The sequence below is a fragment of the Strigops habroptila genome, chromosome W (assembly GCF_004027225.2).
Source record: "Strigops habroptila isolate Jane chromosome W, bStrHab1.2.pri, whole genome shotgun sequence".
In the NCBI taxonomy this organism is placed as follows: Eukaryota; Metazoa; Chordata; class Aves; order Psittaciformes; family Psittacidae; genus Strigops; species Strigops habroptila.
Genome location: NC_044301.2, coordinates 8,471,426 through 8,494,109, shown reverse-complemented (window position 1 = coordinate 8,494,109; position 22,684 = coordinate 8,471,426). Strand labels below are relative to the sequence as shown.

General features: G+C 43.9%; 1 protein-coding gene and 1 long non-coding RNA gene across 2 annotated transcripts in view; one reads left to right on the top strand and one right to left on the bottom strand.

The window, feature by feature from the left end:
- The window catches only part of LOC115618981 (BTB/POZ domain-containing protein kctd15-like), a 52,773-nt gene extending 42,029 nt beyond the window's left edge, over positions 1-10,744 (bottom strand). The window contains exons 1-2 of the mRNA XM_030511000.1: positions 10,552-10,744; positions 6,116-6,291 (exon numbers count right to left, since the gene is read on the bottom strand). Of these exons, the coding sequence (XP_030366860.1) occupies positions 6,116-6,279 (164 nt within the window). The 5' untranslated portion in view covers positions 6,280-6,291; positions 10,552-10,744. The remainder of the gene's footprint in view (positions 1-6,115; positions 6,292-10,551) is intronic.
- Positions 1,986-21,465, top strand: LOC115618983. The gene is made up of 3 exons (XR_003994891.1): positions 1,986-1,997; positions 16,481-16,484; positions 21,315-21,465. It is a non-coding gene; the product is annotated as an uncharacterized LOC115618983 (long non-coding RNA).
- The last annotated feature ends 1,219 nt before the right edge of the window (positions 21,466-22,684 follow it).

The window sequence follows — 22,684 nt, the reverse complement described above, 5'->3', positions numbered from 1 at the left end:
TATTTTTATTTTCCATAGAGGCCAAGCCATTTGCCTCTCTTCTAGCACAGGTCATGCCCTGGTACTCGCCAGTGTGACTCCTGGCATAGTGGCTCTGGCCAACCTGCAAGAGGAAATGGTTCCTCACCTCCACCCACTGTGCTCTGCCCCATGAGAGCTGTACTGGATGTGTCCTAGCAGCAATATACATATGCCCAAAGGAACAAACACTTCACACTTTCCCCAGAGCTTATCAAAGTGTTGGATGGACTTGTATGATTTCAGCCATGCAGCACCCATACAAAACGGGCTTTGCAGATGGGGAAAGACTCATTCAGCAGCCTGGCAATATGATTTCCTTCACTTGCGCCAGCTCCTGTTCTGGTAAGTGCAACATCCACAGGCAGGCTGGGGGGAGACAGAGGATGGGAAGGGGAAAAGCCCTTTTTAAGGGTTTTTCCCTTAAGGGTCAAAATTTCCTTGGAAACCAAAAAGAGATTTGTCCAGTCAACAACCAAGTAAGAAAACCTCAAAAGTTATCTCTAAATTGCAGGTGTGTGAAATGAAACAAAATTATTTTAATCTCTGTGAAAATTCTTATGTTAATTCAGAAAAGGCACTGCACGGAACCAAAACCTCTGGTTTTCAGCTCTTGTACTTGTTCTCATCTACAGCATACACCTGATTGATTGCCTTAAACAGCAGTGGAGCCCTGACAGGCTCACCCCTCTCTGCAGTGCTGCCACGCTGGTGTACGAGTGTCATTACGCATGCGCAACACTTGTGCACCATGCCCATGACCTGCATCTCTAAGCATTTGTAACATGCAGGGAAAACACTTGTTCCTGCCTCTTCAAGTGTTTTGCTTTAAAGTTGTGTATGGTTTAAGTTTGCAATACCTATTAAAATTAACGAGCTTTGCACTGCAGCTCACATGGAGGCACATTTTGTAGCACTTTGGCTGAACGTGGGCTTCTGGCTCTGACTTGGGAACTCTTTTTGGGTAATATACAGCGGTTCAGAGCCTGGTGTCACCCCACAAGCAGGGTGGTCAACAGCTGACCTCAGTGGGAAGAGTGGTACCTTATGAAGGGTGAAAAGTGCCACAGCAGCATGCTTGCATATGTCCTTCACTGTGCTTAAATCGGAGTCATTTACCAGGTGTGCAGGGATGAGAGAAGGACTCAAGAGGAACAAGACACTATACAGATGTTGGGTGGGTGAGTAGTGTGGAATGGCAGTGGCATGGAGAGGCTTGGGAGACACCTAAGTCGGGATGAACACTACCAATCCACAGTAGTACAGGACTGCTGTGGCACTGAGCTGGCAGGAGGCTGTGCTGGCCCAGGAGAGCTGACACCCGCTTCTGCTCCAGACCAGGATCCTGCCCTTGAACATACTGTGCTTTCACAGCCACCAATAATCTCTGGTTATGGATGCTGCCCCTCTACTCTGCTCTTGTGAGACCTCACTTGGAGTATTGTGGACAGTTCTGGTGTCCTCAACATAAAAAGGACATGGAGCCATTGGAGCAAGTCCAGAGGAGGGCCACGAAGATGATCAGGGGGCTGGAGCACCTCCCGTATGAAGACAGGCTGAGAGAGTTGGGGCTGTTCAGCCTGGAGAAGAGAAGGCTGCGTGGTGACCTCATAGCAGCCTTCCAGTATCTGAAGGGGGTCTATAAGGATGCTGGAGAGGGACTCTTCATCAGGGACTGTAGTGATAGGACAAGGGGTAATGGGTTCAAACTTAAACAGGGAAAGTTTAGGTTAGATATAAGGAAGAAGTTCTTTACTGTGAGGGTGGTGAAGCACTGGAATGGGTTGCCCAGGGAGGTTGTGGATGCTCCATCCCTGGCAGTGTTCAAGGCCAGGTTGGACAGAGCCTTGGACCACATGGTTTAGTGCGAGGTGTCCCTGCCCATGGGAGGGGGGTTGGAACTAGATGATCTTAAGGTCCTTTCCAACCCTTACTATTCTATGATTCTATGAATCTGGTTTTCACTTAATCCATCTGGAGTCCAGGCCTTTTTCAGGACTGATTGACACCCGAACTGCATGTTAGGAGCCTGGACTTTTGGTGTGGGTTTGTTTTTTTTACATGTAAGAATTGTCTCACTCCCTTGGATAAATTCACTTTGCAACTCACTTCATAGATGTGCTAGAGGTTTTGCAGCCTTTACAATCTGTCATATAAATCCATGTTCAAGTGTCAATGTGTGAAGGGGCTACTTTAGAGGTCCTCTGGGTGAAAACATGAATGGAATTTCTAGAGGAAATGCTGATTAAAAATTAAAAGATTAAAAATTTGTCTACTTATCCAGTTACTTCAGAAATAAGATGCTGATGGTAAGAGTCACTAGACTGAATCCAACAGGGTGTGGGGTTTTTTTCTACCTGTAACTTACAACTACCAAAATTAGGAGTTTTGGTGGGAGAACTTGCTATGTCAAACTTATTGAAATTGAGCCTCAGATCCAGGTAAGACAATATCAGCCTCCATATGCCTCCAAAGCTTGTTAACTTTAATGGCAATTTTGGGTATGCACAAAAAGCAGCCTCAAGTAGCTAAAGAGGGATTAATAATATTGTTTCTGAGGTAATTTCTGTGACCACCATTGTTATGCTGTTGTTGATCACAATTTCTTTTGTTTTTCATTTTCCTTGCCTTTCACCCTCTTTCTTGTATGGTGTTTCATTCAAAAAGCCAACTGGAGAGGTGTGTAAAAGTAGTGCATAAGGTAAGCATGAGTGGTTTAGAAACCATCTTTGACAGTGGCTCTCTAACCCTCTTCTCCTTTGTCATACCAGTTGTGCACTGCTCAAGTTTTCTCCTTCTTAGATGAGAGAATTTATGTAGCCTGTAAAAACTTACTGGAAAGAGGGTGTCTGCCCCTCTTAATGCCTAATGTGGCACCCTTTACTTATGCAAATTTAATCAATGGACAAATGCTTTTCTCACAGCAGCTACACTAATACAAACAACATCAAAGACTGTCGAAGTTGCTCTGAAACAACTCTGGGATCACTGAAATGCAAGAACTGGCCTCCAACTTCACATCACCAGCCATTCATTCATGTGAGTAAGACTTCCAGAATTGGGTCCTTTCTCTCTCCAAATTAGAGCCAACCACCTAACTTGGGAACAGCCAGGCAAAGCCAGCTGAGTGGGCTGAGCACAGTCAATCCTAACAAATTACAATAAGAAATGTACCACACTGCCTGCTGTCAGGTGTAATTTATATCATACCAGAGGGGTGACTGGAGAGCAAGTATAGGCAGGAACTGGTTGTACCTATACTTGCTCCTGCTGGGCCTGATCTGGCAAACTGCTGGGAGCTTTTCCTTCCCACTGAAGTCAAAGTGAACTGAGTTTGTTCAGGACCTCCCTCACAGGATTGGACCTCCTCAAAATACTACGGAGTATAAGCATGATTTGATGATTTATTTTCTTGTTTTCCATTAGCATGTGATTTCTCTGTGTATGCACACCCTGACTGTATTTATATGCGTTCTCACAATCTGTATGTATCCTTTTAAACATTCATATACAGTATATACTACAAGCTAAAAGCCTACTTAGGATTTTGGAGCACTGAGAGAGATTGTAACACAAACAGGAAGCATATTCCTGCAGCTTTCAATTTTAGTGAGCACAAACTATTTTATGTGACTGGGGCTATGATTTAGCAAAGCATTTCAGCATATGCTTACATCTTTTGCTGAAATACAATCTACAAATCTAATTTCTTAGATTTGAAGCTTTTAAACTCGCATTCAAACCAAGAGTTTAATATGCTGTACAAACTAATCTAGAAAGCTTTGTGTGTGGATGAGTATGGTCATGCCTCTATATATGGCCATGCATGCTATTGCTGAGCATAAGCTAACAGTGCTCTGGCATCATTTCCAGATGTCTTGCTCAGAAAAGCTATCTCCTTCCTCCTGCACCTGAGAGACCTGGGATTCCTCTCTCCCAGCAAGATTACTGCAAATACAAGTCTGTACCTTATGGAAGATACACACCAGGGCAGCAAAGCACCATCAGGAGTTCCAACCATCCCCACTGAAATAACTGCAAGTACTTTGCCTTAACCAGGAATAAGAGCAGGCCAGACTCAATGGGGGGTAGTCAACCAAGTCTACTATGCAGCACTGCAGAGAAACAGATTAAAAAAAATAAAGGGGAAAAAATAATAGATTAAGGTGTATCCTTCATAATAACTTCATAATGTATCTAGCAATAATCCTACTTGGGATACTGGTGAAGGTTTATCTTTTGCTATAAAAATGTCATCTACAGGCCTTGTCCTGCAAGCTTTTACTCCAGTAAGAACTGAAGTTTGAGCAGCTGAAAAAGCATTCAAGCCTTATGAGATAACACAGCAATACAAATGAAAGAGGGTACACAGCAAAATATCAGGCAGCACATGAGCTCTGGTCATAGTTTTGTACTTTCAGTTTAAACAAAGTATCAAATCTGAAGAAATATTCTTTTCTTACTTATCAAAGAGAAGGTTTTAGATCAGTACTCTATTCTCTTTAAATAAAATCTGTGAATTTATGTATATTCTCCCAAAGCTTCCATAACTGAAATTTTCATTAAGTCTGATATAGAGCATATTTTAAAATAGTGTCAGCAGTGATATTTTAAAAATGTGGAAACAGATGTGCTACTCTATTACAACTACTGATGAATCTTCCCTGTATTTTTTTATACTATAAAACATTTGTCTGCTTCTGTTATAAATCTCTCCCCACTGAACAGATTTCTTCTCTATGATTATAGTACCACACAGACATCATTAAACAGGCATTGTCCAGAAACATCATATTGTTTTGACCTGACCATAAAATATAGGTATTTTAGTAATTGTTTCTTTTCCATAGAGAATTTCAGCAGCTCCCTTTCCTTGGAATGAAATCACAGCCACATGCTTTATGACATCAGAGGCATTTCAAGGTGTCTCCATAAATGTCATTTATTGCTTGGGAACCTGCCAACTATGTGCAAAAATCCCTTGTTCTTTTGAAGGGAAAATCTTCAAATGAAACTAGAGCTTTACACTGGTTGTCAAAAAAAAAAAAAAAAAAAACACACCACCAAAGAAAAAAACCCCACACCCCAAAAACCAACCCAAACCTATCCTTCATGAAAATACTGGCCATGCAGGTAGCAAAACCTCTGGCAGTGAAACCTGCTGCTCTGGTTTGGGTTGGAGTCCTTTAACCAGTCTGCTGGGCACCCTGACACTGCACATCCACAGTCTCTTTGTTACGTATGAGGCACTTGCCTTTCTGAAAAATAAGCAGTCTAAATGATGAAAAGCTGAACTGGTTTAGTGATCATAACTGTAAATCAAAATCAGGTAGGTCTTAATATACTGCTCAAATTAATGTGCTTTAGCCCTTAACACAGCAGTCTCTTCCACACTACTGGCACAGGGCTGATGCTGTTCAGGATCCCCCGGGACTCAATGTTGCACACACAAATATGCTCTCATGCCACATCTATTCATAATAGGGCATATATGGAGTCTAATCTGAGATAATGCTGGCCAGATGTGTCACCAATCTGTCCAGCACAAATCTGCTACCTTTGAGCATGCAAAGATTCAATCCAGTCTGCAGCTATGAGCAGACAGAGCAGGGTGGCTGGGTGGCCACTGCCCAAAGGAAATGACCGCTGAGGCACACCACTGGGGTTAGGATTTTGGCTGGCCAACAGAAGCATCCATGAGTCCCAGTATAACAAAGCCATACAGTTTTCTTAAGGAAGGAAAAAACTAATTTATTATTTTTTCCCCCTAAATCTGAAAGAAATAAGTTGCTTGGTACAGTTGGAAATAATCTAGAGCAGCACATCAACAGATGCTTCAAACACATCGGCAGAGCGCAGAAGATGTTAAGAGAGAAAATGAATAGACTCTCTAAATAATACATACATTTTACAGGCTTTTTTTTTTTTTTCTGTGGAACCCCAGTGAAGTTACTGTATAAATCAGAAACTGAATTATTCATAAGTGGCAAATATATAATAAATTGTATTTCACATTGAAATATTCCTCACAGGTACATGCCTCTCTCCATGCAATGAACAGAAATGGGTAATGAGCCTGAAAACACCGAGGTATTACCTGGAGTCTGGGTACTTTGTCAAGGTAGCTAGGCTGCTGGTGTACATGTGTCCTCCTACATCGATGTGCACGGGAGCGTTCGACTTGGTGAGTTGCGCTGGGAGAGGAATTCCTTGAGCAGCCAGAGGAGAAACCGGGGACCGTGTTAGAGACAGACGAGACATGCTTCTTCCCTCCTGCAAAAGGAAGACAAAAAAGAACAGTTTCTCTTAAATCTATCAGTGTGTTACCTTTCTTTCCAGTGTGATCACAGATCTAATCAGATCATTTTTGCATCTGCCTGATCACATGTTCAGTTAACAAATTATTGCCACCACTGTAATTAAGTGTATTTGCATCATTTTCTTCAAAGTACCAGAGGGGAAGAAAAAGATGCTTATTAGCAGTAAGAAATCAAGAAAAAAATTTTCAAGGTGTCAGCCTCAAGGAGCATAAAACAAACTGCAAAATTCTAATTGAAGGTCATGGGCTTATGTGTTAGATGTGAAATACCCCCTGACAAATGAATAATCAATTTGTGAATCAGGATTCAGAGGGTTTTGCAAGTTTGTCTCAGTAACAAGACACCTCTAAATTAGTGACTTCCTCAGTACCTAAGGCATTTAGTTTATACATGTAGTAAATTTCACATCAAACTAAGATCAATTTTCTGGTTTATTTTCAATAATTGTGAAATAAATGGATAATTTTCAGTTAAGCCTTAATATCGGACATAAAGAACTAATAAGCTTTCAAACTGAAAGCAATTAATACCTGGAAGCAGTGAAAACAGGAAGATAAATAAACTGACCCATGCTTTCATGGCAAGAAAGCACTGTACGATCTGGCATGTGAAATTACAAATTCAACAATCCACCTAATGTTTACTGCCCTGAAAATACTTGAAAAATCAGTGAAATTCCTGAATTGAATCCAAAAATCTTCAGCTGATGTACAAAGCAAAAAAAATACTGAAATGTCTTAAAAATGAACAGGACAACCATAGCGAAAGAAAATTCCTCAATTCTCTTCTGGAAGAAAAGCACAGCTTATTCTGCATGAAATGTGTCTCAAAGCTGATTTCAGTTAAATCGGTACAGACGGCATACATGTCAAATGGAAAAAAACCCTTTTATAAAAGTTTAAGAAAATGTCCATCTATTCTCCCCCTTACGGGTAAAGCAACATATGCAAAACATTACAGTTGAAGACATTACTGAGTATAATCTAATTTTCTTGGTATTTTGTTCTGCAAGCATGCTACCAAGCACCCAGGCTCTTCCTTACATCTGACAAGCACTTTACATGCAGCATGGCAAAGTTGAATTCCCATTTATCCCCCATTACTTTGACAATCTTTCTTAAAATCTAAAGCTGGTCTCGCCTTTCTCTTAGCAGTATTTTGTATTTGCACAAGATGTCAAGATGCCTATGCCACTCGAACATACAATTAGCAACATTCTTTGTAAAAAAAAAAAAAATCTGAGCTGTATATAAAGGGATTGAGAAATGTTAATACATCTGGACAGCTTCACAAAGTCACTGCAACATCTCCATTTACTGTATTTCATCTTGGTTAGCTCCTAAGAATTTCCTGCATCTACAGCACAGAAATACATCACCCCATTATGAATCCACATCCTTTCCTCTTCGGAGGCTGGACAGACATCTGCACTGAACATGAAGCAAATACCAACTCTGTCTTAGGACTTCCGTGTCAGACGATGCAAAATTGGGCATTAACATTTTTACTATAGCACCACCTTCAAGGAAAGTGATTGAATCCTTTCATGACCGAAGACGTTGCTTTCCTGTTTCCCACAAGAGCCTGTTGTGGGCAATCTTCAAGTAAATATGTCATATAGCATAAATAACAGAACTAACTTTTAAAAACAACTTCGTATGTAAGTACCTACAAGTATTTTAGTGATGTGCTTACTAATCTATCTGTGGGTGCCTCATCTGTCTGCCAACACAGACAAAGGTTTTTGGTTGTGGTTTTTTTTCCTTACCAAAGTGCACTGTAAACCCATGTTCACTCTCTACTCCTTCACTTAAAGGGTCAGAAGATCCAGGCTGAATGTCAACCCTGTCTTTGTTCAGACCCCAACCATTATCACTAATGATAAAGGTGCAGACCTTGCATAGTAGAAAGCTGCCTTAGAAATAAATGTCATGCAGTTTCACAAAACAAGTGCCTAATTAGGGCTTATTTGCACCCCTTGTTACAATTTCCAAATGAAATCAGACTTCCAGTCCTCTGTAAATGCATCTTACATTTAACCATTTGTCTTGAAATACAGACTTCAGTTTTAAAACATGCAGATAGCTAAAGATCAAGTGATCGGAATCTATTTGTGCATACTTAAACACTGCTGCTATCTCAGGATTGCGTTTAATGTTAGTATACCAGTAAATTCCTTGATCTGTAGAGAGTCTGAGATTCTCAGTGAGGCCATACTCACACAGTAGATATTTAATTTATACAATTCACTGGAGGGACCTTTTGAACAATCTTCTGCTTTTGGCATCTCTCAGCTAGAGCATGTGTTGAAAAAACTTAATTATAGAAAAATCATTGGAAAGCTAAAATAGTTCTCAAACTTTTATGGCTTTTTGTACTTACTGAGAGTGCCACTGGCTTTCTGGGGGAGGGGAGGAGAAGGGAAATTAAAGCACAGGCTTTTCCCCTGGTTGGAAAGGATTCATATTAAAAAAATGAATTTTACATTTCTAAAGTTGTGGAGTTCGGTAATTTTTGTATGAGCAAATTATCAGGGGTCATAATTGCTAAGCACTACATAAAGGGCACTGAAAACACTCCTATTGCTCCAAAAAAAAAAAAAAAAAAACCCACCTCCCTCCCTATTTCTTAAGGTACCGTAACCCTATTTCTAATGACTCCCTCTTCTTAATATGAAATGCAGCTAAAATTCATCACACTGAGTAATGTACTTACTTTATGCACAAAGCAAAATCCTAAATGTATTTATCCAGCAAAAGTCTTTATGCACATATTTTCTAATTCTGATGTGAAAATTAAAACCTTAAGGGTAAATATTGCAGAAACACTAACAATCTTCGTTTATTAAACCATGCAAAATAATCCTTGCTCTTTAGTTGCCTACAACAGGATACAGCATCCCAACTAGCGGCACAGGCAATAACCCTGCTCTAATAAGTAACACAGGAACCTGCTGAAGGCAAAATCGATAGAGCCTGATTCCCAAATTATGTGAATATTTAGTTTTTCCAACATTACACACAAAGATCTTTCAGAGCCAGCTTATCTTTTTCTGCCTTTCTAAACTAACTGCATAAGTACTGCTTGTAAAAACTATTTGCCCATGCAAAGTGAAATAATCACAATGCCATGCTCATTTACACACAAAATTATTTTGTGTCCCATTGTGCTCACAGTTGTTCAGCTCTCTAGGGATGCTGCTACAGCTTGAGATGATTTCACTGAATCGTTTCTCCACGAAGTTGCTTCTTTGGTAAGCTGTTATTTTAACCATAAAAGGTAAACAGAAGGCAGTTGTAAGAGCTCCATTCAGCTTCGTGCCCAGGGCTATAACCCTAGGGCAGAGAATGCTGAAAGACTGCAGAATTTTCCAGGGTGTTGCCTTTCTTGCTCTAAAGCCTTCAGGAATACTGTTCATTTAATACACACCCTAGATGATACATTTCAGATCCTACTAAAAGAAAGGCTTCAAAAGTGTAAGAACTTTGGGCGGATGAAGCTTTCTCACCTCTGCACATAGCTCGGGGCCATGGTAACCAATAGTGCTGTTGATGTTGGGAAAATACAGCAGGAATAAACCGCGCAGGGCAGACATATAGGGACAAGGGAGGTGAAAGGTTGCAGAGAAGAAACCAGCAGCAGGCTGGAAGGGGCAACGAGAAAAAAGGGAGAAGAATGAAAAAGGAGGCGGCTCGGAAGGAGGAACAAAGTTAAATCAAGGAGCAGGCACTTAAAAGACTACAGATGGGAAACAAGACTAATTAAGGATGTAAAAGCGCTTTGTTTCTTAAGTTTATTGTTGCCAGGATAAAAATTAATTGAAACTAATGCTGTTATTCGCTCGCGCAGTTTAATTCTTCATGCACATTTAGGACATGAGCTAAGAACGGCAGGTTTAAGGACCTGCCATGAGGCAGCTCGTTCCCCCGGGGAGCCGGGGCCCGGTCCAGCACCTGCAGAGCCCCGGCTCACGCTCCCCGGGACTGCTCCCAGGCCGGAGTCGGCAGGGGGGAAGGGGGGGAGGAGCCGTTCTCCCCCCGCTTCCCCCCCCCCTCCGAAACCTCCATTCACATGCCAGCAGGCCCAGGAGAGCTCCGGGGTAGGCTCCCCCCGCAGCCCAGCACCCCGGGGCGGTGACCGGCTGCAGGAGTCACCCCGCATGGCAGAGCCGGCGCGACCGGAGGGACACGGCGGCTGCGGACCCGGCAATTACCTTTGTCTCTACACATCCAGGGACGACGACCGCTCGGGTCTGCCTCCGGAGCCACCCCGAGACAACCGCTCACGCCGTGAACCGGGCCTACAGACAAAGCGGGGCGAAGGGGGGGCTGCAAACCACGGGCTCCACGGCTCCAACACTGAAAGTCCGTAAACATTTGTGCACGCGCCTCCCCGCTGCTTCCCTCAACGCTAGACCGAGTGACAGAGGAGATGGTGCCCAAAACTTTTCCGAGGGGGGGGAGCTCCCTCTGGAGCTCTGCCGGAAAAAAAATTTAAAAAAAATAAAAATAAATTAAAAAAAAAAAAAAAGCTTCCCCTTCCCAACCCGCCTATCTCCAGCCGATTTAGTGCAAGTTTCACGTCACCCAAACGCCTTTCCAGGCGTGATGTCCAGGGAAATCACCAGCAAGCAACGCACCCAGTCACTCAACTTCTGCCTTTCTCTTTTTAAACACACTGTGTGCCCAAAGGTAAAATTCAACAAAAAAAAAAAAAAAAAAAAAAAAACCAAAAAAACCCCAAAACAAAACCACAAAAAAACCAAAACAAAACCCACAACATGGCGTCCTTTACTTATCCCCACATAACAAGAGAGGAGATGTCTTAGATGAATGCAAGGAAAAAAAAAAAAAACACACCAAAAAGCCAGCCCCGAATCCCCGCTCCTACACATTTTCCGCGCAGCCAATGGTGGCGAGCATTAGCCAGGCTAATGTATTAATTTTGCAGAAGTGTGCCACATCGCATGCAGGAGCAGAAATGCAAACTATAGCCTAGAGTGGTTTGAAGTCTACCCCAAATCAAGCCTTCTACTCTTACTGGCGCCAGTTTCATTCACAGCCCGCCCGTGTTTTCCATACGCGCCGCTCCCCATTGTCGCCTGCCTTCCCTTTGTGCCGAGCCGCCCCGCCGCCAGCCCCCGCGCCCCGCTCCGCGCCGCCCCGCGCACCGCCCGCCCGACCCCCGCAGCTTCGCTGTACCATGCGAGAGCGCGGAGCAAGCCGCGCTACCTCCGCCGCGCTGGAGCTTGGACGTCGTCTTCAGAGCCGGGGCGGTAGCGCGGGCACCCTGGGCCGCGGGGCTCCGCCGACGCTGCCCATGCTGGAGCGGAGCAAACCAAAACATACACATACAGACAGAGACACGGCACTATCAAAGCTGGGCGACTGCAAACGGGTCCTATAGCTTTAAAAAAAAAAAAAACAAAAAACAAAAAAACCCAACCAAACAAACCACCCCTCCGCCGCTTCTCCTCCAGAGCCAAGAGCCGAGTTAGTTTGAAGAGGCACTTTCAAAAAAAAAAAAAAAAAAATAAAATAAAAAAGGAGGAGGAGGGAACGGGAGAAGGCGATAGCGCGGTACAATGCGATGCACGGCACGGCGGAGCCGCCGTCGCGTTACTTACCTTAAGATAGGAAGATATGTGTGAGCCCCCCTTTGGCTTTGGGCTCTGTTGGGTTTGTGTATGATGGGCTCAGCTTTTTGCTTTTATTACTATCTTTGCTCCGCAGATCCTGCTGTGATTATTATTTTTAAAGCTCCTCTCTTCCCCCCCCCCCCCCCCCCCCCCCGTTTTTGCTGCTTCCTCTTCTATTTATTTTGTGTGTGTATCTGTGGATGTGTGCGTGAGGGGAAAAAAAAGCCTTAAAATGAAACTGCCGAGGCTGTTATGAGAAGAAAGGCAATAATCCCGTTTCTAAATAACAGAGAGAAGGGAGAAGAGGAGGAAAAAAAGCGAATTCTTGCTCAGGGCTTTGCAAACGCCTGCAGGGCAGAGGATTAGGCTACAATCAGCTCAGCCCTTTGCTCTCGCCCTAGCTAGTTTTGCGATGAAAATTGGATATTTTTCCCTCCTTTTGGTGAAGGCCTCCAGATTTATTCTTCCCCCCCCCCCCCCCGAATAAAATAAAACACAACCCTTGAAAATGAAATCGGGCTCCTCGGCCCCGCCGCCCGCAGAGCCCCTCCACGCAGCGCAGAGCGGTCGGGGCGGGAGCCCCGCGCGGCCCGGCCCTACCGGGGGATAACGGTTCGGTGTTAGGGAGGATCAGGCCACTGTCACATCCTTCAACACTTACTGAAAAGAAGGAGGAAAAGGGGGGATGGGGAGGTAGAAGGGGGGGAAGTTGATTTTAATCATTGTCATTTGGTCTGATGTAGTATTTCCCCAGGCGTTTTCAACTAGGCATAAATTTTCAGCTCCCAAATAAGTAACACAGGGCACGTTTCTCACATTTCTTGACTCCTCTGTTACAATTAGGGTAGCACCCACTCTGCACTTGTTGATAAACTAGATCAAGTTCAAAAATAATTTAAAAAATAGCCCCGACCCTCTTTTTCCCCCTGCAGCACCCAGCGCCGCCGCGGCGCGGACGGGGGGTCTCGAAGGCGGAGGGGGCGCAATTATTCCCCTCTCCCCTCCCCCCCGCCTCCCCCTCCCTTTCACCCTTTGCTAATGTCTCGCATTGCAAACGCCAAATTTCCTGTAGGCCATTAAAACCAAATGACGCCTATCGACATGCATTGTGCTATTGCAGAGCGCCCTGGCAGTCCGCCCCCGGCCAAAAGCGCCATTTCAATTAGAGAGCGCGGCGCGATGGCGCGGGGCTCCGCGGGCGGTTCCGCAGGCGCGCACCGCGCCCGGCCCGCGCGGCGGGGGGGCGGCCGGCAGGGACACCCCTCCAAAAAAATCTAAAAAAAAGGGATAAAAAAAAAGGCAGAAGAGCCCTCCCTCAACTTTCAGCCAAAGACACGGGTCTGCCCATGCCTGCGCGGTTTTGCCAGCCGCCGCGGGGATGCGCGCCCTGCTTTGTGCTGCCCCCCGCGCAAGTTTGGCCGAAGGAGCTGGGCCTCTCCGCGCCCCGCAGCGCGTACCGCGGCGTCTGCTCGGGCTGCAGCGCCTACTAGCGCCAAACTACAGGAGAAGAGGGAAATTTTCTCATTAAAGTTACATCCCTGCAGTTAGTTCAATTACTTGATATATGCAGAAGATGTTGTAAATTTAAAGATTTAAATAGCTTACAAAGATGCCGGAGGCTCCATCAGTTAATTTCCTTAATTTATGGATTTTTAGCTGAGCTTGTGAAATTAAAAGAATGAGAACTAGGTCAGCAGAGAGATTTGCATACAGAACAGACTAAAATTTGTTTTCCTTGACCACCCCCTCAGCCCAGGTGTGATCCTTCACGGGGGTCACCATCCCACCTCTGACCTCCGGGCTGGGACACTCCATTTGCCTGTGTGAGCATGGCACAAAGGGGTGGATTTTATTCTACAACAACCTAGGAACACCAGCGTGTCCCCACACCAGCTGTTTCACCTGATCGCTGGATGAGGCTGTAGCCTAAGTAGTCTCATTTCCCCAGCTCTCAGGTCAACAAGTGGGTATGGGGAAGACAAGCTCCGCTGACACACAGCCTGAGTTTCACTCAGCTTTCCCATAGGGGTGCGGGCAGACTCTTTGGGATGACTCGGCATTTTTACTTCCTCTGTGAATTACTAACTGCTAAATGAAAAATAAATATAAGAATCTGAAACAGCAATCAGAGCATCGTAAAAATAGGATGCTTCTGCATTGATGCACAGGAAAGAGGAAAAAGATGATCTAAAAATACAGTGCCAAGCAAAAAGTAGAAATTGTGTTTTGACTCATCCCAACAGGTCTGTGACATACCATTTAACTGTGCTGTGTGGAAATGGGATGTGGGGCTAATAAAGATTTGGTTGGTTGGTTGGTTTGTAGATGAAAGCAAAGACACAGCAGCACTGGGGATGGAAAAGGCACACGCGTGGTATGTAACTTGTGTGGGATTGTTTTTACGGTATTGAAGAAAAGGACAACGTACTAGAGAGCTTTGTGTTTTTTCTTGCTTGTATTAATGCTGAGGGTGTTGCATGAAAAAGGGTAAAATAATTTGGCAGAAAATAAACCCCCTTGCTTTCCAGCTGATCCTCAGATATTAGAGGGGCTGGGTGCGGCTAGGCTTAGATTCTGAGTGATGCCCAATTTGCCACTATCAGTCCGGTCGCATTCAATATGTTGAATAATCACGATTCCGGATGCACTAATAGTGCACTGCACCTTCAGTCTAATCGTGCTCACGAACTAGCACGGCCACACTGAGGGGGCTGGTCGCGTTCAATGAGAGATTTACGATTAGCTACTTAAACAGTGCAGTTTATTAAAGCAACAGATACAGGTTCTTGTGGATTGCCGGTGATAAATACACTGTCTGCAAAAGCACGTGCAAATAATAAAGTATACAACCGCGTGACAAAGTTATGAATAATACAGCCTGGCTTTAAAGTATAAAAGTAAAAAGTAACTCTATATAGAGATTCCTAATTTTCCCGGGGAAGCACTGGATACAGTGCAAGTCTTACCCAAAGGCGTCCCTATGGGGGGGAAGAAAGGTCCAGCCCGTCGACCGGTCCCAGGAGTCGAGAGTAGTCTGCTGATGGGGTTTTCCTCGGCTCGTCCACGATGATGTCTTCCCTAAAGCCCCCCACTTTTTGGGTCATTTTTATACTATTTTTCGCTTTCAAGGTGGAGCTTGAGTGACTCTAGTCATACATACCTTTATTGTTATTGGTGTAAATTTTCCTCGCTTTGCTTTTAAAGGTATATGCCACAAAAAATTCAAAGAGCATGCTCAAAGAGGGGTGGTCTCACTTTGGAGGTGGGTAGCATTGGAGGTGGAGGTGTGTTTTCATATTAAAATGCATTATAATGAAGCAAAGTTCGCACAAAGGACAGCATTTTGTCAAAAGATGACAGGCCGTTGGCTCAGGGCATCAAGTATGCAGCTTATCAGTTTTAAGTACCACCTAGTTCCCATCTCTGCTGGTGTTGGGACAGAGTTTGGCCGCAGAATCTCCACTCTGCTCCATCTTCCGTCAAGCAATGTTGCCACGGGAACTGCTGTGGAGTAAATTCCTGGCATACCACGTGCAGCTGCAGCTTACCCTGAAAGTCCGTTTTTCCTTTATGTGTGAGCAATGCTACATTTTTAAATATAAGTTTAATTTCTAAATCATATTCAGTAATTATCCCACATATTCCATCCCGTGACTATAGTCACTCAAGCTTCACGATACTTAGAGGGAATTGGGAATATCCCATATAGTCTTTGAGTGAGGGTTGTCAAGTCCATATATATCTTGTGGGGATATCAAATGAGTTAAGCGTTTCATCATAATCCAAAGCCTAACATATAAAGCAATTGTCAAAGCAAAACATAATATCGTGAGCATTAGCAAGATCACAACAGGGTGGAGCATCCTGTTGAGAATCCCTGTGGCGGTTGGTGACCATCCAAAAAGAGTGTCCCACCATTCATGTCTTCCATCTTTCTTGACTCTTTCTAGCACTTGATGGCCTTCTTCCGCATCATGGTGGATGGTAATTAGAGTCTTTTGTCCACTCTCTCTGGCCTGGATCAGCAATTGCTTCAATTCATCATGGTGTAGTAGCTTTTTCACTAACTTAAGGTTCATTCCGATAGGAGCGAGTAGTAGATCATTAGTCAGTGTATAGTCAGATTGCAGCAACTGATGAGATGTGACAGGAGCTGAATAATTAAAGTCGCATCCAATAATGTTAGTGAAGTTACAAACACAAAGGTTCGAGTGGTTATTTATACCTATAACAGTGTCATCTATCAGTACAGAATTACAAAGAGTTCTCATACAAGCACATCCTTTTCCAACATATATAAGCACAGATTTTTGAATTTCATGGGGATGTATTTCAAAATGACAAACATTTTGTTCAGTGTCAAGACAAATGTCTTGCGCTTTAATGGTATTACTCTCACAAATAAATCCTTGTTGGCTTCGTGTCGTGCATGCATCAACATCGACAGTTTGCCATTTATTTTCGTATTGTGCCCATACCCTATGTTCTATTGGATAGAGTATAGTCCCGTGGTGATTCAACCCCAGCACAATGATTGGGTATATAGTGTATACCAAAGCATTGCGTATCATTAAGACAAAAGCAGTGACTTTACTCTCAGTGGGATCGTAAGTGAAGTTAACCAGGTACCACCAAGACTGAAATTTCCATGTGCAGTTCATCTAGGGTTCCTATGAACACAAAAAGGGAAGAGAAACATGCTCGGTCTTATTTGACCAACGGGGTTAAAAAGAAGGTGAGATCCACCAGGTGCTAATCCGGTGTACCTTTCCTGAACAGTCTTTGGCTTCCCATGCATAGGGATTTTTGGGTGTAACTAGTACCATTGGTACTGTTCCAATCTGGGGCATCTTCACCAGTACCGGTTGTCCGGTGTGAAGTCCCGTAAGGTGTTCTTCTGGCTTGGTATGAACCTTTGGGGAGATTACATTAGCAGATGCACAAAAAGCTTTCATTTTGGGACAGCCATCTCCACTCCATCTGTTATTTAATTGATAGATGGCATCATTCAATCGCAAATGCCACCCAGATTCATGAGTTTTTGCAAAACGCTTAACCAATCCATTGGTGCGTTCCACAATGCCATTAGCCTGGGGATAGTAGGGGGTGTGGAATACCCACCGAATCCCTTCTTCTTTGGCCCAGTCTTGTACTATTGTGGCTGTAAAATGTGACCCGTTGTCACTTTGGATTTCCTCTGGAAGGGGAAGTGTGCTAAACCACTCCTTAAGGCCCTTTACTGTGTTTTCTCCTGTGGCTGATGTAAAGTCAGTGGCCACAGTGAGTCCAGAGATGATTTCTACTCCCACCAAGACATATTTCTTTCCACCTGATGGTCTCAATGGTCCAATATAGTCAATTTGCCAGGAATGCCACAATGTTTTCCTGTCCCGAATATGTAAAGGAGGGGCTTTACTCGGATGGTCTTTATTGAGTCGTAAGCGACATTGTGAGCAGGCAGTCACTACCTGTTCACACAGCTTAACCGATACAGGCCATCCTCGGGCTAAACCTTCCTGATATAAATCAGCCTGTCCAGTATGGCCACGTTTAACATGTAACCATTCGAGTAAGTGTTCCCATTTCTGATCATCATTTGAAATATCAATTTGCCTCAGTCACGTGAGGCTGCCTACCTGCTGGTTAAATTGAGCAGTGATTGAGTTTGAACGGTCATGTCCTTTTACCCAACCAATATGTAGTACTTTTTGTTCCCCTATTTCCAACAGTTGTTTCCAGCTATTGGTTTCCCAAACTGGGACCCTGTTCACCTGCCAGTCATTTGCTGCCCAATGACCCACCCATTCGGTGGCTCCTTTGAAAACAGCATATGAATCAGTGTAAATGTGACTAGCCCCATGTTGTGCACTAGTAGGACTGCTCTAAGCTCCCCTACTTGTGCACTTCCTTCACCTGTTTCAGTTATTCTTTCCCCTGTTGCTACCTCCAGTGCTACAGCTTTGTATTTCCACTTTTTATTCTCTCGATAAGATGAGGCATCTGTAAACCACACTCCAGTAAGATCACTGCCTTCCTTCAGAGAGGGTGCTTCTCGAATTGGAGATGGTTTATTCGGTGGAGATTGGAATAACAGAGTGCCATCTATGTCCTTTTGCAGTTTGGATACTTTAACATTGCCTTCGGAGATTGGCATAATTTCATTAATGCCCTCTAAATAAGCATACCACTTACGAACTGTAGGTTTTTGGGCAATGCCAGCTGGTGGTGCCGTTCCTTTATGGACCATATCTAGGAGGTGAAAAGGCCCCCGAATGATTACACTCTGTTCTCTTCTTATTTGTTCTGCTCGTTTCACTGCTCGCACTAGGGATAATAGGCCTTTCTCAAGATCCGAATACCTCCTTTCGGTATCATTGAAAGAGTGAGAGCTAAACTCCAGTGGTCTTTCTGGTCCTTCTGGCCCCTTTTGCCATAAGTTACAGTGAGAGCCATGTTTGCTGAACCCCCATTCTACATGGATAGGGTCAGTGGGGTGGATAGGACCAAGCTGTTGGAATAATCTTAGCTCTTTTATTAGTAATTCCAGTGCATTGGTATGTTGTTCAGTCCATTCCCACTCTTTTCCCTTTTTGAGCAAACTATAAAGGGGACGGGCAATAATGGAGAAGCCAGGAATATGTTTACGCCAGTAACCTAGAGCTCCCAAAACTTGCTGTAATTCCTTTACGCTGGATGGATTTTGTCCATGTTCTAGGTTTTTTAGGGTGTCCTGCGGGATAGAAGTAGCTCCTTTAATCCACCAGACGCCCAGAAATTTGACCTCTTGTGCAGGTCCCTGACACTTTGAGTCTGGGATTTCTAAGCCCAGTTCGAGTAATGTTCCCCGAACATTTTCCATTGTGTCTTTTACACTTTCTTGGTTTTCTCCCCCTATTAGGATGTCATCAATGTATTGATATACAGTGTTGCCAGGTGGAACAGGAATTTCTGCTAAGACTTTAGCCAAAGCATTGTGAGCAATGGTGGGGGAATGTTTATATCCTTGTGGAAGTCGATTAAAAGTATATTGGATCCCTTTCCACGTGAATGCAAATTGCGCTTTGTCCTGCTCAAGGAGGGGAATCATGAAAAACATATCTTTAACATCTAGGGCAGCCATCCAAGAATGGGCAGCTCCCTGTATCATTGTCACAATTTCAGCAATATTTGGAACTGCCGCAGTTAGGGGTGCAGTATTGGCATTTAACTGTCGGTAATCTACTGTGAAATGCCACTGCCCGGTGGGTTTCTTGACTGGCCACACCGGTGAATTATAGGGTGAGTGAGTTCTTTTAATGATGCCTCTTTTCTCCAACTCTGTCACCACCCCGTCAACCCCTGTAAGTGCTGCTGCAGGCAATGGGTATTGCCTGACATTGGTAACTTTAGATGCAGGTAAGGGTATGGATGTTTCTAGCAGACTTAACCTCATTGTGCCTGATTCTTTTTCATGTCCTGCAAAACTCCACATAGTTCCATCTGGGAGTTTCCACGTTTGTCCACACAATATGTCAAATCCTAGAAGGTTGGTATATGCGGCACCCACTAATACTTCTGCCCGAGTCAGTCTCTGTTCCTCTGGCAACCAGAGGGTTATTTTTGCAGTGGGACATTCCTTTATCATGCCATCAATTCCTGTGAATTTAACTCGGTGTCGGGTAGGTTTTATACCCAGGGTTTGTGCCATCTCATTAGTGATCACTGACATTTGGGCTCCAGTATCAATAAGAAAGTTTACTAATATTTTTCGGGGTCCAACCGGAATGGCAATAATAGGTTCAGAGTTTTTATTAGAGAGCCATTGTACTGCTAACACCCGCCAGGCAGGGTGGCTCACTGCCCTCCCCGGGGATGCAAGTTTTTTTGCTGGGATTCTGACAGATCGATCAGGTTGCATTCTGGTGCAGAGGGCACGCCTTCCTCATGGGTCGGGAATTCTCCAGTTAAACACTTTCCCCCTACCGGGTTATTCTTTTTAGATAGAGATCGGACCAATATACGGAGATCCTCTGTAGAGAAACCATGTAGGAATTGTCGAGGCATACCCAGACTTAGGGCCTTACGCCACAATTCATTCTGTTCCTTGTTAGGTTTAAACCTCCCATCAGATTTAGAGTTTTGGGTAGGAAAACGATCAGATTTAAAATTTTGAGTATAAGTTTGGTCAGATTTAGAATTTTGAGTGTAGACTTGGCGAACCCTTCGGGTGTGATCGGGGGTTTTTTCTCTGAATGAACCGACCCAGCCCATTTGGCGTCCGTATTTGTCTACTTCTTGTACAAATTCGTTCCAGGTTAGTGCATAAGCCTGTTGGCCTCGCCTACGACCTTGACTTCGTATACGGTCCTGAATATTGACAACGAATGTTTTAAGGCAATTAGGAAAACCCCGAATGAGAGGATTTAATCGATCCGGATCAATAGGTGCTGACATCGGGGATTTCCGCAGCTCATCTCTATTATACATTGCTTGTATGCAAGCTGCTTTCTGTACAGCCTCAGCTAGATCAGTGTAGCTTGTGGTTTGGATCAATAGTGGTTCCCCTCTCTCCTGTGGATCCATACCACCTGCCCAGTATGCAACTCGAGCAGTTAGAGAATAATGATGATCCCCTGGCAAGGAAGTTAAAAATACTCCAGGCCCCCAAAAACCTCCTGCTTCTTCCTCATTTAACATAACCATATCTCCTCCCTGCAGGGAGACTCACCATAGATACTCTGTCTCAGACTCTCCTGCCCGTCTTGAGTATTTTTCCTTTAATTTCAGTAATTCTGTTGGTGACCATGGAGTGGTACGCACAATAGTGTGGACCTCCTCATCACTATCAACAGCAGTTTCAGTTTTAATCAGAGGTCATAAGGGAATCGATTGAAAAGCAAGGCTCCCTTCCACCTCATCATCATCACTGTCAGACCAGAAATCTTCTGTCTGAGCTGGGCAACGCATTAACCTACGAATCTGCTGGACCAGAGCAGAAGGTTGCATTTTATCCAACAGTCCATTCACCTTTTCCAGTAGTAATTTAAGTTGATAATTTTGATTCATTAATCGATCAACTCGGGATCCTAAGATCTTATTTTCAACCCCGAATCGATCAGCTTGTGATATAAGTTCATCATTTCAAGCTTCTAGTTTTTCATTTTTGCTTGCAAGCTGATCATCTTGAGTTTTTAATTTTTCATTTTCACTTGCAAGTTGATTATTTCGAGTTTCTAATTTTTCATTGTTGCTTGCAAGTTCATCATTTCGAGCCTCTAGTCTTTCTCCTGTCTCCTTATGAAAAGCTAATGATGACTTCAGCACCTCATTTTCTGATTTCAGAGTTGTATATTCTACAGCAGAAATCAGATTAGGAGCAGGGGCATTTTTAGCTTCTTCTTGTGCACAAGATAAACAGGCACCTAACACTGCACAAATAACATTTTTAGCTTTTCCCACTCTGATCTTTTGTAAAGCCTGACATTGTTCAATACGTTCTACCACTTTCTCTTCATCTTTCCAAAATTTTTGGGCCCACTCCTTCCCAGCCAGGGAAGGGGCACGATCATATTTTTGCAGCAGTTTATCCATGGCAATTCTGCCGACTACGCCAATTTTCTGTTGCGTGAAAAAGGGTAAAATAATTTGGCAGAAAATAAACCCCCTTGCTTTCCAGCTGATCCTCAGATATTAGAGGGGCTGGGTGCGGCTAGGCTTAGATTCTGAGTGATGCCCAATTTGCCACTATCAGTCCGGTCGCATTCAATATATTGAATAATCATGATTCCGGATGCACTAATAGTGCACTGCACCTTCAGTCTAATCGTGCTCACGAACTAGCACGGCCACACTGAGGGGGCTGGTCGCGTTCAATGAGAGATTTACGATTAGCTACTTAAACAGTGCAGTTTATTAAAGCAACAGATACAGGTTCTTGTGGATTGCCGGTGATAAATACACTGTCTGCAAAAGCACGTGCAAATAATAAAGTATACAACCGCATGACAAAGTTATGAATAATACAGCCTGGCTTTAAAGTATAAAAGTAAAAAGTAACTCTATATAGAGATTCCTAATTTTCCCGGGGAAGCACTGGATACAGTGCAAGTCTTACCCAAAGGCGTCCCTATGGGGGGGAAGAAAGGTCCAGCCCGTCGACCGGTCCCAGGAGTCGAGAGTAGTCTGCTGATGGGGTTTTCCTCGGCTCGTCCACGATGATGTCTTCCCTAAAGCCCCCCACTTTTTGGGTCATTTTTATACTATTTTTCGCTTTCAAGGTGGAGCTTGAGTGACTCTAGTCATACATACCTTTATTGTTATTGGTGTAAATTTTCCTCGCTTTGCTTTTAAAGGTATATGCCACAAAAAATTCAAAGAGCATGCTCAAAGAGGGGTGGTCTCACTTTGGAGGTGGGTAGCATTGGAGGTGGAGGTGTGTTTTCATATTAAAATGCATTATAATGAAGCAAAGTTCGCACAAAGGACAGCATTTTGTCAAAAGATGACAGGCCGTTGGCTCAGGGCATCAAGTATGCAGCTTATCAGTTTTAAGTACCACCTAGTTCCCATCTCTGCTGGTGTTGGGACAGAGTTTGGCCGCAGAATCTCCACTCTGCTCCATCCTCCGTCAAGCAATGTTGCCACGGGAACTGCTGTGGAGTAAATTCCTGGCATACCACGTGCAGCTGCAGCTTACCCTGAAAGTCCGTTTTTCCTTTATGTGTGAGCA